This window comes from Sorex araneus, chromosome 3, assembly GCF_027595985.1.
Source record: "Sorex araneus isolate mSorAra2 chromosome 3, mSorAra2.pri, whole genome shotgun sequence".
NCBI lineage: Eukaryota > Metazoa > Chordata > Mammalia > Eulipotyphla > Soricidae > Sorex > Sorex araneus.
The window spans coordinates 147,124,522-147,140,984 of record NC_073304.1 but is presented as its reverse complement, the minus strand read 5'-3'; the positions used below and the strand labels follow the sequence as shown (position 1 = coordinate 147,140,984).

Genomic DNA, 16,463 nt, shown 5'->3' with positions numbered 1-16,463 from the left:
TGCTCATTTTAAAATTCACAGAATCCCATACTATAGCCCCCTTCTACGGCATCCCTTCTTTCAGTGTTTTAGATAAGTGCCACGAGTGGACTTTCCTACATGTTTACATTTCCAGTTCTATGTGGTGACTGTTCACGTAAAGGGTTCTGACCACCTTCTCCTTTCCTGGTGCCCTGTCTCTGAAAGCATATCAGCTTAGCTTCTAGTGTGCTCTCACATTCTAGACATGGTTCAAAAGAAGAGATGCACTACTGGGCTTTCACTTTTGTTTTCAAGTGATAGTTTCTTAATGAGTTTAAGGTTTCTTGTGTGTATGTGTGTGATGTCAGGAATCACCTCATCTACCTCATGCAAGCCAAGTGTTCTACCAGCAAGATATTCCAGTTTTTCACTTTGATTAAGGCAATTTATACTTAATGTATAAATATCTTTATGTGTTTATACTTAGTGAATAAATATCTCCAATGGTTGAGATTTTTGATTACCTAATTTCTCTAATAGGATAAGCATAATTGTGCAGTGTATTTTACTACATAATTATAGTATTTTAAATATTATAACAGTACTGTAAAAATCAGATTTATAGTATATATTTTCCTTTTAGTTGTTTATATTATAGCCTTACAATATATTTTCCTTTTAGTTGTTATTCTACTTTGTTCCTTAGGTCATGGCTGATGGTAGCACATTTACTACATCACCTGAAAATAATATGGAAAATGACTTAAATGTAAACTTCGAGGGCTATGATAGTTTATCTGCTGCTAACCTTCATAAGAATCACCTGCAAGTCTATGGCGAACACGTCCCCAGGTGACATAATGCAGTAACTATGATTGTTCTGTGACTTGTAACAAAACTTTTCCCAGTTCAAGAATCATTTTACCTGAGTACTTCAAGCTAAGAGATTATTTTATTTCTTCAAATAGATTTTTTGTCATCTATGCTGATGGCTCAGGGATAGAGCTTCTTCGAGACAGTGACATAGAAGAATTCCTGTCAGTGGCTTATGGAGAGTCAACGTCTGTAGTTCTACAAGAGCCAGTTCAGGAGCAGCCAGGTACAACACCTGCGCACATGTGCCCAGCTCATCCTCTCCACCGGTCCCCTTCCCAAGCATCTCCTCTTATTTTCCTCTTTGCTTGCTTTCTTACCCCTACCTCACCACCTCCGGGGGTGGGGGAGAAAGCAAGGGAGTGGTTTGGACCACGCTCAGCATCATTCTCAGGAGAAACGCCTGGCAATTCCTGGGAAAACGTATTTTGTACCAAGGATTTGAGTCAGGGTCAGGTTCATGCAAGGCATGCACTGGACCTTGTACTGTCTTTTCCATCCCCTCTTTGCTCGCTTTTTGAACTCTGCTTTTCCATGGAGTAACCCCAATTTCTGCACACAGGGTTTGACAGGATTTGAATTTATGTACATCTCTCAGTCTTTCCTCGATTCCTATTTATATGTTCATTTCCTTTTAGAAGGGAAACTATTTTTTAAATTATATACTTCTTATAAGTTCATTTTTGGGTCAAAAATGCAACTTGGTGAGTTTAATATAAGAAAAGAAAGTTCATTTGATAAGTGAATTAGCAGATTAATCTGAAATACAAGACTTTATATGTTGTATTTGTTGGGAATTTATATTATTTTCATCAATTTCAAAGAAATCAGTATGGCTACAGGTTAGAGACACGTACTACATCAAGAACTCCTGGAGCCTGTAATATAAATGTATGTGTGAACATGACTATAAATGTTTATGTCATATGTGTACAGAACTGTTTGCTGTGTCTTAAATTTGTGTGTGCTTTATCTTTGTTCTGACTGAGAGATGTATTAGTGCTCATTTATGAACATGCTTACATCTTTGCCTATTTTTATCTTTTAGTTCAATAATAACTTCTGTGAAGCTATTTTATACTGCTTTCCTAGTCACTCATTTAGATCCTATCTAAACTAACTTTGACTTGATAATCCACTTGTTAGAAATACAACAGTGATGTGATAGGTATGTGTTTTTTGTAGAGTTTGTAGCTTTGTGAGCGAGATGGGCATTAGTTATGAAATCATACAAATAGCTTTATATTTATAAAGTGGGAGAAAAATCTATAAAAGAAAAGAAGTTCAATGAAAATATCAACAGAATGATCAGACATAATTTAGTAGTTACCTGAAGACACTGAAGTTAAGAACTGGTGGATAGGTAGGAGTTGATTAAGAGAAGAGGAAGCATGGAAGAGAGACAGCAAAGCAGAAAGTATTGGAAATCATGGGGGGGAAATGAAAGTACAGAAGCAGAGAAGAGAAAATGTGTCAACTTAGACAGGGATGAGAAAACATTACAGACTCTATTTTATCTGAGAAGCAATGGGACGTCAACTGTTCATCATGAAATAACATGATTGCTGGGGGAAGCTTCCTTCACAGAATAGATTCCAAGTCACAAAACTTGGGAATTATTTTGGAAGAATACTGAATGCTACTTAAAATATTTCCTGGTAATCTAAATCTTATCACTAAGTATGACAACAATTAGTCTTAAAAGCTTTACCTTTTATAAAGTGTAAGATTTTTTAAAAGATTCTCAATCATCAAAATTTTTCTGAATTCAGTAAACATTCAATTTCTTAGAATATTTTTGTCACTCTTTTTGGGAGCTGGGGATGGGAGCACACCCCTTAGTACACAGGAGCCACTAGGCCTCCAGGGCCACATGGGGAGTGGGCAAGGGGCTAAACCCAGGGCTTGGCATGTGCTCGCCACTTTGAGCACATCCCTAGACTCCAAAATATTTTTGATGGAGAAATGATCCTCTCAAAATTCCTTGACCAGGTACCTTGAGCATCACTGTCCTCCGTCCTTTTCATGAAGCATCACAGTGGCTAATGAAGAAAGAGCTAGATACGATTGTTCCTCCTAATCTCCGATCAAGATCATGGGACACATTTCCTTCCGTTGAGGTATAAATATTTTTGCTTTGTGTTCAGGCCACATATGGTTGTGCTCAGGAATTACTCCAGACTCTGCACTTAGAGATCACTCCTGGCAGGGTTTGGGTGACCCAAAGGGGTATCAGGTATCAAAGGCAGGTTGGGCATGGACAAGGCAAGCCTCTTACCCACTGTACTATCTCTAGGTCCCAAGGTATACACTTGAATCATTATCCATCAGTGGATCAATTACAAGTCTCCTCTCATTTGTTTATATATTTTCTTACATATATTGTTAAGCCAAAAAGTTTACATTTGAAGAATTTAACTACTATAGACTATATAAAAATATGTCATACCATCAAATCTCAATTTTATTTCTTTTTGTGTGTTTCCAAGAGTGAAACCCAGGGCATGGTGCATAGAGTCTTCTCCCTGCCACATCTTAAGGCCCTCAGTGTTATTTCTTTTGTAGGTGTGAGCACTTCCCTATGTCATGAAAATAACCAGTTTGAATAACCCACATTACATCTTTTTTTAATTTATTCTTTTATTGAATCACCATGTGAAAAGTTACAAAGCTTTCAAGTTTAAGTCCCAGTTATATAATGCTCGAACACCCATCCCTTCACCAGTGGACATATTCCACCACCAAGAATCACAGTATACCTCCCCCCACTCCCCCACCTCCCCTGCCCCCCACCCCGCCTGTGTAACTGATAAATTTCACTTTACTTTGATTGCATTCAATATTTCAACAAAAAATCCCTCACTATTATTATTGGAGGTTCTCTCCCCCCTAAAGTCGGACCTGCTGAAAAGGAAGCATTTGATAATTTGGTTTCCATTGCTGAGAACGAAGAGATATGAGGTCAAGCGGCCACACTGGCAGCTGCATGGTTTTGGATTTCTGTATTTAAGTAACTAAGTTCAGAGAAATATCTGCCAGAAATTGCATCATTGCAAGCTTGTACCTTTCATCTACTTTATATTCCACATATGAGAGCAACCTTTCTATGTCTCTTTCTTTCTGACTCATTTCACTCAACATGACACTCTCCAGGTTGATCCACTTATATGCAAATTTCATGACTTCATGTTTTTGATAGCTACATAGTATTCCATTGTGTAGATGTACCAGAGTTTCTTTAATCAGTCATCTGTTTTTGGGCACTCTGGTTTTTTCCAGATTGTGGCTATTGCAAACAGTGCTGCAATGAACATAGAAAAGCAGATGTCATTTCTACTATACCTTTTTGCCTCTCCGGGATATATTCCCAGGAGTGGTATTGCTGGGTCAAATGGAAGCTCAATTTTTTTATAATCATCCATATTGTTTTCCAAAAGGGCTGAACCAGTTGGCATTCCCACCAGCAGTGAAGGAGAGTCCCTTTCTCCCCACATCCACGCCAACACCGGTTGCTTTTGTTTTTTGGAATGTGGGCCAGTCTCTGTGGTGTGAGATGATATCTCATTGTTGTCTTGATCTGCATCTCCCGGATGATTAGTGATGTTGAACATTTTCTCATGTGCCTCTCAGCCATTCGGATTTCTTCTTTGGAAAAGTTTCTGTTCATTTCATCATCCCATTTTTTGATCTGGTCGGCAGTTTTCTTCTTGTGGAGTTCAACCAGTGCATTGTATATCCTTGATATCAACCTTTATTTGGGTGGGTACTGCATAAATATCCTTTCCCATTTTGTAGATTGTCTTTGTATTTTGGTCACTGTTTCTTTTGAGGTGCAAAAGCTTCTTAGTTTGAGATAGTCCCATTTATTTGTCTCTGTTTTCACTTGCTTGGCCAGTGGCATGTCAGCTTTGAAGATACCATTGGCTTCAATGTCGTGGAGGGTTTTGCCAACCTTGTCTTCAATGTACCTTAGGGATTCTGGTCTGATGTTGAGGTCTTTAATCCATTTTGATCTAACTTTTGTACATGGTGATAAGTGGAGGTCTAAGCCCATTTTTTTGCATGTAGCTGTCCAGTTTTGCCAGCACAGTTTGTTAAATATGCTTTCCTTGCACCACTTCACATTTCTTGTTCACTTATCAAAGATTAGATGATCATATATTCGGGGGTGTATGTCAGAATATTCAACCCTGTTCCATTGGTCTTCAGCTCTGCCTTTGTTCCAGTACCATGCTGTTTTAATGACTACCGCTTTGTAGTAGAGTTGGAAGTTGGGGAGGTTGATTCCTCCCATTTTCTTTTTCCCAAGAATTGCTTTAGCTATTAGTGGGGGCTTATTTTTCCATATGAATTTCAGGAGCACTTGCTCCATTTCTTTGAATGTCAAGGGTATCCCTATAGGGATCATATTGAATTTGTACAATGCTTTGGGGAGTATTGCCATTTTGACAATATTAATTCTTCCAATCCATGAGCAGGGGATGTCTTTCCATTTCCTCGTGTCCTCTTTTATTTCCTGAAGTAGCATTTTGTAGTTTTCATTATATAAGTCCTTTACCTCCTTAGTTAAGCTGATTATTGCCATTTTGACAATATTAATTCTTCCAATCCATGAGCAGGGGATGTCTTTCCATTTCCTCTTGTCCTCTTTTATTTCCTGAAGTAGTATTTTGTAGTTTTCATTATATAAGTCCTTTATCCCCTTAGTTAAGCTGATTCCGAGGTACTTGATTTTTTGAGGCACAATTGTGAACGTGATTGCTTTTATCATGTAGCTTTCTTCTCTCTCATTATTTGCATATAGGTAAGCCATGGACTTTTAGGTATTGATTTTACAGCCTGCAACTTTACTATATGAGTCTATTGTTTCTAGGAGTTTCTTGGTAGAGGTTTTAGGGTTCTCTAAGTATAGTATCATATCATCTGCGAATAGTGAGAGCTTGATTTCTTCCTTTCCTACCTGAATGCCCTTAATATCTTTTTCTTGCCTAATCGCTATTGCAAGTACTTCCAGTACTATATTGAACAGAAGTGGAGAGAGTGGGCATCCTTGTCTAGTCCCTGTTCTTTTTTATGCGTATGTGCATTTTTTTTAATTCTTTCAATTAGTGAGTCACAGTGAGGGTACAGTTACAGATTCACACATTTCGTGCTTGTTTTTCCCTCATGCAGTGTTCGGGAGCCCATCCCTCCACCAGTGTCCATTCTCCACCACCAACGAACCCAGTATTCCTCCCATCCCCCAATCCCATCCCCCCACCCCACCCCACCTCTCTGGCAGGGAATTCTATTTGTTCCCTCTCTCTCCTTTTGGGTGTTGTGGTCTGCAATAGGGGTATTGAGTGGCCATCATGTTCCGTCACTGGTCCACTTTCAGCACGTATTTCCCTTACCACATGTGATCTCCACTCACAATTTACTTGGTGTTCCCTTCTCCATTTGGTATGACTTTCCCCCAGCGTGTGAGGCCAAGTTCCAAGCTATGGAGTCAACCTCCTGGTATTGCATACTACTATTCTTGGCTATTAGTCTCCTGCTCTGTTACTTTATATTCCACCGATGAGTGCAGTCTTTCTATGTCTGTCCCTCTCTTTCTGACTCATTTCACTTAGCATGATACTTTCCATGTTGATCCACTTATATGCAAAGTTCATGACTTCATCTTTTCTAACAGCTGCATACTATTCCATTGTATAGATGTACCAGAGTTTCTTTAACCAGTCATCTGTTCTTGGGCACTCGGGTTTTTTCCAGATTCTGGCTATTGTAAACAGTGTTGCGATGAACATATAAATGCAGATGTCATTTCAACTATACTTTTTTTTCTACAGGATATATTCCCAGAAGTGGTATTGCTGGATCAAATGGAAGCTCAATTTCTAATTTTTTGAGAAGCGTCCATATTGTTTTCCAAAGGGGCTGGACCAGTCAGCATTCCTACCAGCAGTGTTCTTAGAGGGAAGGCTCTTAGTTTTTCCCCATTGAGGATGATGCTTGCCGTAGGCTTGTGATAAACGGCTTTGACTATATTGAGGAAGGCCCCTTCTATACCCATTTTGGACAGAGTTTTCATCAGAAAAGGGTGCTAGATCTTGTCAAATGCTTTCTCTGCATCTATTGATATGATTATATGATTTTTATCTTTTCTTTTGTTGATATGATGGATTATGTTGATTGATTTCCGGATGTTAAACCATCCTTGCATCCCCGGAATGAATCCCACTTGGTCGTGGGTGTATGATCTTTTTGATGAGTTGTTGAATTCTATTTGCTAATATTTTGTTGAGAATCTTCGCATCTGTGTTCATCAGGGATATTGGCCTGTAGTTTTCTTTTTTTGTGGTGTCTTTGTTTGCTTTTGGTATTAGGGAGATATGAGCCTCATGGAAACTGTTTGGGAGGGTTTCTGTTTCTTCAATTTCCTGGAAAAGCTTGAGAATAACTGGCAATAGGTCCTCTTTAAATGTTTCGAAGAATTCGCTAGTGAATCCATCTGGACCTGGGCTTTTGTTTTGGGGAAGACTTTTGATTACCGTTTCAATTTCCTTGATATTAGTAGGACTATTCAGGAACTCCAGGTCTTCTTGGTTCAGCCTTGGGAGATTATAGGAATCCAGGAATTTATCCATTTCTTCTAGGTTCTCTTGTTTCGTGGCATACAGCTTTTCAAAATAGTCTCTGATGATCTTTTGAATTTCTTTGATTTCTGTTGTGATGCCTCCCTTTTCATTTCTGATTCGGCTTATAAGGGTTCTCTCTCTCTCTTTCTTTGTGAGTCTTGCTAGTGGTTTATCAATATTGTTTATTTTCTCATAAAACCAGCTCTTGGTTTCATTGATCTTTCAGATTGTTTTTTGGGTTTCCATGTCGTTAATTTCTGCTCTAAGTTTTATTATCTCTTTCCTTCTGCCTGGTTTGGGCTCCTTTTGTTGGTCCTTTTCTAAGGTCTTGAGCTGTGAGGTCAAGTTATTTATGTGGGCCCTTTCTTCCTTCCTGAGATATGCTTGCAGAGCTATAAATTTTCCCCTTAACTCGGCTTTAGCTGCGTCCCACAGATTCTGGTAGATCGTGTCTTCATTCTCCTTTGTTTCCAGTACCTTTTGATTTCATCCTTGATTTCCTTCCTCATCCACTCATTGTTCAACATCAAGCCATTTAATTTCCAGGTGTTTGATTTGGTTTTCTGCATCTGTCCATGATTAACTTCTATCTTCAGTGCATCATGGTCTGAAAAGATAGCTGGTATAATGTCTATCTTATTGATTCTGTTGAGATATGTTGTGTGGCTCAGCACATGGTCTATTCTGGAAAATGTTCCATGTGCACTGGAAAAGAAGGTGTATTCCTTTTTGGGGGGATATAAAGCCCTGTATAGATCTATTAGCCCTCTCTCTTCTATTTCTTCCTTCAAAGCCAGTATTTCCTTGGTGAGTTTTAATCTTCTTGATCTGTCCAGAAGTGATAGGGCAGTGTTGAAGTCTCCAACTACTATTGTGTTGCTCACAATGTCCTTCTTAAGGTCTGTTAGCAGTTGTTGTAGGTATTTAGCTGGTCCCACATAGGGTGCGTACACATTTAGGAGCGTGATTTCTTCCTGCTGTACATATCCCTTGATTAATAAAAAATGGCCTTCACTAAACCTTCTAATCTTTTTCAACCTGAAGTCTATGTTGTCCAATACTAGTAAAGCCACCCCAGCTTTTTTGAGGCAGTTGTTTGCTTACAGGATTGTTTCTCATTCTTTGTTTTTGAGTCTGTGTTTCTTCTAGCTATTCAGATGTGTTTTTTGCAGGCAGCAGACTGTTGGGTTGAGTCTCTAAATCCATTTTGCCAGTCTGTGTTTCTTAATTGGTGAATTAAGACCATTGACATTGAGAGAGATTATTGTCATGGGTTTTTTTGCCATCTTTCTGTAAGGGTTTCTTGTGCTTGTAGGGGGTTTTCTTGTCTTACAGTAGCCCCTTTAGCCCTTCTTTTAGGTTTGGTTTAGAGTCTATGAAGTTCCTGAGTTGTTGTTTATCCGCAAAATAGTGTATCGTTCCTTCAAGTTTGAATGAGAGTTTGGCCGGATAAAGTATTCTTGGTGAAGCATTCATTTCATTGAGTTTTTCACTATATCCCACCACTGCCTTCATGCTTGAAGGGTTTCCTCTGATAGGTCTGCTGTGAATCTAAGGGGTGCTCCTTTGAATGTGATTTCCTTCTTGGACCTTGCTGCTTGCAGTATTGTGTCTCTATCCATTACATCCATCATCCTAACTATGATATGTCTTGGAGTTTTTCTGTTAGGGTCTCTTTTAGCTGGCACCATTCTGGCTCTTTGAATCTGGATGTCTGCATTGTCCAGCTCTGGGAACTTTTCAACAATGATTTTTTTGACTGTGGCTTTTTCATTGGAATTGGTTCCCTGTCCTTCTGGTACTTGATGATTTTGATGTTGTTCCTCTTGAAATCATCCCCTAGTGTAGGATTACATAGCCTCAGGTAGTTTAGGTTTATTAGGTTACTCTTGTCACAGTGCTCCCATTTCTCTGTGTTTATTTGTAACTTCTTTCTTAGTGTTCTGTTGACTTGTAAATATTGTTTTTCTCTTCTCCTTGAGTCCTTTGCATAGTTTATTCAGAGCCATGTGCTTTTTGTATGGACACAGGAAGACTTAGCAAATGCTATGCTTTTGTAACCTGGGAGTCATTTGACTCTACATGATATTTTCCTCCTGGGTATCTTGTCTCAACCTAAGCCTTAGCTGCCCTTACTTCCTAGCACCCCCAAAATCAGGGTCCCGACGAGGGACAGGACGGACCCAGGGCAAGCGGTGAGTTGTGTGTTACCCTGGCATTGAGTTGGCCTGGCCAAAGTGCCTAATGCTTAACTATAAGTTAAGAGCTTGATCATGGATAAATGTTGTCATGATCCAAACACTGATAACTAGATTTGGACCCTGCTAGGGTGAGGAATGATTAATCTGACCTGAGTGCTGTAGTCTGAGTCTGTGGCAAGATGTTGCCTTGCAAGCCTCAATGTATCTCTTGCTATGTCCATACAAAAATAACTAGTATTAAGATGTTAATGAGTGTTTGGAATGAAGAGAGGAGAAAAAACCCTTAGGTATTTTGCCTACTGACAACCCTCAGGAAGGGCTTTCTTATGTTGATTTTGCTACCTGGCATTGTGTAACCTAGGGGCAAGGGCGAGAGGGAAAAGGGAGGAGAGAGATGGCAAGAGAGGTGGCAGTAGATGCAGGGAGAAGATGGAGCTATCTGAGGGAGTGCGGGAGATGAGAAAGATGGAAGATTGAATAAACGGTAACTAATAAGCAACCAGCTTGGTCCTTGTCCTTCCTTCGCCTGTCCTTGACCACCGGCCGTTTCGATCCAGCCCATACACAATGGTTCCAGAGCACTGAACGCAGGCGGTGAGGCAGAGCCGCCCAGAGAGCACGCTAGTGCACACGCCCCTCGCGTGTCTTAGTTTTTTACACCCTATGACTCTGATTCTCCCTAGAGCTATTTTGAGGTCTCTCCCCATTGATTGTTGTTGCCTGTAGGCTGCCTGCAGCTCATTTTCAAGTTCACTGATTCTGTCTTCTGCTGTAGTCATTCTATTGTTGAGGGCACCCACTGAGTTTTTTAATTCATCTACCAAATCCTTTATTTGTGACATTTCCTTTTGTAGGTTTTACATTTCTCCTCTCATTTCTTCCCATAATTTCTCAGCTGTCTGTTGTATCGTTTATGTCAGGTCCTCCTTTAACTTGTCAATCTTTCCATTGAGTTCATTGAACAGCTTCAGGATTTCACTTCTGAATTCTTTTTCAGAGAGCTCAAGTTTGTAGGAAACATCTATTGAGGTATCTGGACTCCTTTCATCATCCTCTCCTTGCAGTAGGGATTTGCGCTGTTTCTTCATATTGTTGTGGTGGTATGGAAGAGGGCCCTCCTCACTTGGCACTCAGGGATCACTCCTGGCAGGGCTCAGAGGACTGTATGTGGTGTTGGGACTGAACCCAGATCGGGTGTGTACAAGGCAGAAACCCTACTTGCTCCAGCTCGTGCCATTTCATTTTGCAAGAAATTCACATAATGTGTCTAGCTTACTGACAGATGTTGCACTTTTAAATCAATGTTTCTCAAACAGGGGCCATATGGCTCCGTGTAGGTTCCCCACGGTAGTCCAAGGGGTCCTACCGGTGAAAATCACTTAAATGGTGAATCTTAAGAGAAGAATGGGGCCATCTAGTAGAACTGCGGGCAAAGGGAAGGAAACAAAGGGGCCAGGTATGGAAAAAACTGAGAAGCACTAATTTAACCAGCAGATAAGGACGAGAGGAGGACAATATACTTTTTTTTTTTTTAGTTACAATGGTTTTTACTTCTCTAAACAATCTTTTAAATGTAGGGGTAAAGACAACAAACACTTTAGATAAGATTTCTACTTAGATAAGCTCTACTTTAATTTGGTGGCTATAATCAACGAGGTAAATGAAGAGGACATGAATTCTAATCAGCATGCTACAATCTACTCATGCTATATTTTGGACAAGTTTTCCTGTACCTTATCTGAAATATGCAGAGCAGAGCAGATGGCTCCCGGGGGGCTTAGATGGTTGAGAGTATTGACAAATGAGAAACCACATCTGAGATTAGTGGCAGAAGTGCATCCTCTTCCTCCGTCCCTCTGAGATCTTGTAGGAGTGGTCCAGCCCAGGCAAGCCCCTGAGTGGTCATTCTTTGTCAGACATTGGACCCAGAATAGCAGTTAACAATGAAATACTACAGACCTACATGTATGGCTGAGGGCACTAAAATACACCATTCCTGAAAGTCAGCTATAGAGATAATAATGTAGAGACAGAAATGACTCTAAATCAGGTATTTCTGCTCAAAAGGATCTGAAAAGATAAAGGGTATGCTTAGTCTGAGCAGGCACAGAGACTGACCAAATTAATGGGGGAGTTTCCCCTCAAAGACTCATTCTAGAGTAGAATGAGCATCAGAATAACTTAAGGAACTGGAAAGTCAAAGGCTGCTTCAGTCCAAGTGTTTTAAATGACTTTAAATGACTTTAAATCAATAGTCACATATATAAACTACTCTGTCATTACATGGCCATGAAGCCACATTGCTTTAGTACTCCCTTGAATGCTATCTAATGGGACATCATGCAACAGAATTCCCAAATATCAGATTTATAAAAATATTAAATAAAATATCCAGATTTGGAGGAACATAAATTCAGAGGAAATATTGCCCAGCCTTGGTGGTTTTTCTTACCTATTATGCTTATATTTGCAAAACATTTATTTATTTATTTATTGGAAGGACCACATCCAGTCATGTGCTCACAGCTTACTCCTGGTTCTGTGTTCAGGGATTGCTCCTATGGGGCTCAGGAGAGTATGTGTAGTGGGGATCAAACCCCATCAGCCATGTGTAAGGCAAGTTCCCTAACTAGTATACTACCACTCCGACTCCTGCAAGACTTGTTGAGCAATTTTTTTAACCATTATACTTCCAAACAAGTAATTTCTACCATACTGTCTACTGTACCCCTTGCCTCCCTCCCCCTCAAGTCCAAATTTCCTATTAAAACTTCTGATACTTGGGGGGGAAGGGAAGTTACCCTAAAAAATTCTGATATATTTTTCACTTGTGGATGTGTTGGGGTTTTTTTAATAGAAAAAAACTCCAGGACCTCCTTTTGGCACTCACATTTGGAAGGGTCTTAATATTGGGGCCAAGAAACTCATGAGCACCCCTGCTCCAGTCCTCAAGAGCCCCGAGGTGCTGCAGATACGGAAGTTCATCCAGCATGAGGTCATAAAGGATGATATGAAAATGAAGCTACAGATTTCCCTGAAGGTAACAGAAGGATGGTAACCTGATCCAAAAGAATCTGAAACGGGGCAAGCAGTCCTCTTGATTTACTGAGCAAGCTAAAACTGTGTAATTCTATCATTATTTATCTAGTGCAGCATATGAATGTTAGCCTTCTAGAGGACAGGCATTTGAGAGATAGAAAATGGAGGGGTGGGACGGGGGTTAGGAGGAGGATACTGGGGACATTCGAGGTGGAAAATGTACACTGGTGGAGGGATGGATATTTGGTCATTGTATGACTGAAACTCAAACTGAGTTACAAAACTCAGTTTTTTAACTGTAGCTCACAGTGATTCAGTTTAAAAAAAACTAATAAAGAAAGAAAATGCTTTATGTTGTAAGCTGGAGTGATAGCACAGCGGGTAGGGCTTTTGCCTTGCACACAGTCGACCCAGGTTCAATCCCCAGCATCTCATATGGTCCCCTGAACACAACCAGGACTAATTCCTAGTGCAGAACAAGGAGGAATCTCTGAGCATCTCTGAGTGTGATGCAAAAAGTAAAAAATAAAAAATATAAAAAATAACAGTTCCCCTAAAGTAAGGAAATCTTGAGAACCCAAAGAGAAGACAAGCTACCTTTACATATGACTAATATAGTCTACTTCTTTTTCCCACTATATGAAAAATTGGTCTAGTGACTGGCCTAATGACCTCGGGAAAAATGATGTAACTGCAAATTGATCTGATAGCCATGGAAGTAATCATGTTACTGATTCCTGAAAGAATTTGCAAATATATACTTAATTGTATATACTTGATCATATCTCTGGCATGTTGCTGGATTTGAACACTTACTAGCTCTTTGGACCCAATGTTAAGGCCCATCTAGTTAGTTAACTCAGAACAAGAATTACATTTGTTTTGTTTATGATTATATACCCAACCTCTAGCATACATCTGGCATGGTAGTGGGGACCATTATGTAGGGAGATAGAACAAATATTTTTGGAAATATTAAAGTTGTCTCATGGAAGCAAAATCATGAATTAAGCAATTTAACGATATAGAATCATCAAGAGTACCCCTGTTAAGGATTCTAGAAATATCCTAACCCAATTCTGCCCATTTTATTGATAAGGGCCCTGTAGTAATCCCATTAGCAGCTGGGCTTGCTGTGGGCCTCATATAGTTCTAAAATCCTGTGGTTCTTTAGTGGGAATTTAGTTTTGGACTCTGCAGATCACTGTTTATAAACGTATTAAGGAAAATGCTTTCAGATTGTTTGGCCAGCAGCTGGATATTGAGCCTTGTTAACGTATATATTATTAGTCATCTTAAAATGTTTCAAATTCAAACAACTTGTGCTAGCCTTGAGGCTGACTCAAATTAGATCCACGAACATTGCTATGGGATGGGTTCTCCTGGGCACCACTAGGAGTGATCTCTGAGCACACAGCCAGGAGTGAAACCTTAAAACACCACTGGTGTGCTCATCTCACCTCCCCCGCCCCCCTCCCGCCAACAAACACACTGTAGCACTGTCACTGTGGCACTGTCATCCCATTGTTCATCAATTTGCCCAAGTGGACGCCAGTAACGTTTCCATTGTGAGACTTGTTACTGTTTTTGGCATATTGAATACACCACGGATAGCTTGCCAGGCTCTGCCATGTGGACAGGATACTCTTGGTAGCTTGCCAGGCTCTCCAAGAGGGACAGAGGAATTGAACCCGGGTCGGCCGTGTGCAAGGCAAATGCCCTACCCACTGTGCTAACTATCATTTTATATATTTTTTAATTAGGATTACATAAACCATATCCTAAAGAAAGAAGATGAGCTACAGGAAATGACAGTTAAGGATTTCAGAACTGACGAGGAAAGAGGCACTGCTGCAGATCTCCTTAAGCTAGTTATGGTGAGAAGGGATGTTCTATACACCAGTGTTTTTAAATGTTCCAATATCAGTGCTTCCAGATGGAACAGCACAAGTAATAGCTATCCGTGCAACTTCTAGGAAGCACTTAGTCTGTTTTCATAGTTTATTCTGTCTATGGCGAGTGTATCTCATACATACTAATTTTTCAAGCACTACTTTGACTCTTCCTTAAATCAGATAATTCCGAAGACTCTTAAATAAGAAAAGCTTACTGCTTCAGAAAAATGAACTATATTTGTTGATTGAATTAATTAACCACAGAGAATGGGAAATATGAGAATTTCTATAAGCTAAAATGAGATTCATTTTAAGAAATCTGCTGGTGATAACTAAGTTAATCCAATTTTGTGCTGTCATTTAAAAGCAAATTAACCCTGGGCTAGTGAGATATTACCAGGGTTGAGTCTCATGTCTTGCACTCAGTCAACCCCAATTCTATTCCTGGCATCACACAGTCCCAGGTGCAACCACAGCACAAGTCTCTAGCCCTACCTGGGTGGTCCAGAGAATTCCTAACTCTGCAGGGCCTTAGTAATGATGCATCTTTGGGGCCTTCACATTGAGTTACCCACATGATTGGCCAAGATTCACTGCGACTGCCTCAGGCATCCTGAGCATTGTTTGGGCATTCCCATAATTAATTCAATAGTAATTTCTCATAAGAATCTGTTGAGCGTATATATAAAATGCTTCCTAACAAAGTGAACTTTTAGGTAATATAATTCCCATATTAAGGAATTCTGTCTTCATTTCAGTCTTTCCCCAAAACGGAAGAAACTACAAAAAGTCATGTTACTGAAGGTAACAATATTAATTTTCTCTACAAATTATTTTCTATTTGAAAAATATGTTTCTCAGGGTCTGGAGCAATAGTACAGTGGGTAGGGTGTTTGCCTTGCACGCAGCTGACCTGGGTTTGATTCCCAGCATCCCATATGGTCCTCTGAGCCAGGGATAATTCCTGAGTGCAGAACCAGGAGTAACCTCTCTGCATTGCCAGGTGTGACCCATAAAGAAAAAAAAAGAAAGAAAAACATGTTTCTTACATTTGATACATTTCTTACATTTGATAGAAAAACAGCAAAATGCTATATGTACCTATCTCTATTGTGTTGATCATGTTCTATTGTAAACTTTTATTTACATGGTTTTCTGTGAGATTCTTGAGAAACATGACTGCACCTAATTCATCTTTGACTTTCATCTGTTGAATGGAAAACATCAGCACTGACTTTCATGTTAACATCATCCTGTATTCAGAAGATACCAGTACTGGAAGGAAACAACTAACCATCCCCAAGTACACACATACACAGTGGACTTTTGAGCAATCAAAGTTGCAAAAATCTTTCAATTTTTAAAATTATATATATCCCCAAAAGTCTAATCTTAGAAGACGTGTTAATTTGAGACACACTTAGATGGGATATACACAATCCTAGTAAGCTTATTATGTGCTTTCATGGTTGACAGCAGACAAGCAGTGTAGGACTGGTGATTTGGGAGGCACTTATCATCTGTCATATTTTTGTCATCTCAGCCATAGGTGAAACTCAGCCATAGGTTTCATCAACCCACAGATGTGTCTTGTGGGCATCTCCAATGGAGACATGCACAATTGTTTCTTTAGTTGTTTTCTGCAACTTTCTTGGAATGTCACATTACCACATAGTAACAGGAGACTGAAGGTGATCAGCAGCTGCCTCTTTATCATAAGCAGAAGAATCCATCGCAACTCTATTTCCCTCTCCTTAAGATTTTAATACCTTTTTATGCCTTTTTGTTGGGACTGGTAGATTTAGTACATAATTAAGGATGGGTCAGAGGGACATTACAGAGATTAAGACTCTTTCTTTGCATGCCAAGGACTG

General features: G+C 39.7%; 1 protein-coding gene across 1 annotated transcript in view; it reads left to right on the top strand.

Annotated features, from left to right (window-relative positions):
• The window catches only part of SPAG17 (sperm associated antigen 17), a 317,179-nt gene that overhangs the window by 262,897 nt on the left and 37,819 nt on the right, over window positions 1–16,463 (top strand). The window contains exons 34-39 of the mRNA XM_055132151.1: window positions 668–813; window positions 930–1,060; window positions 2,827–2,954; window positions 12,513–12,695; window positions 14,458–14,571; window positions 15,348–15,393. Of these exons, the coding sequence (XP_054988126.1) occupies window positions 668–813; window positions 930–1,060; window positions 2,827–2,954; window positions 12,513–12,695; window positions 14,458–14,571; window positions 15,348–15,393 (748 nt within the window). The remainder of the gene's footprint in view (window positions 1–667; window positions 814–929; window positions 1,061–2,826; window positions 2,955–12,512; window positions 12,696–14,457; window positions 14,572–15,347; window positions 15,394–16,463) is intronic.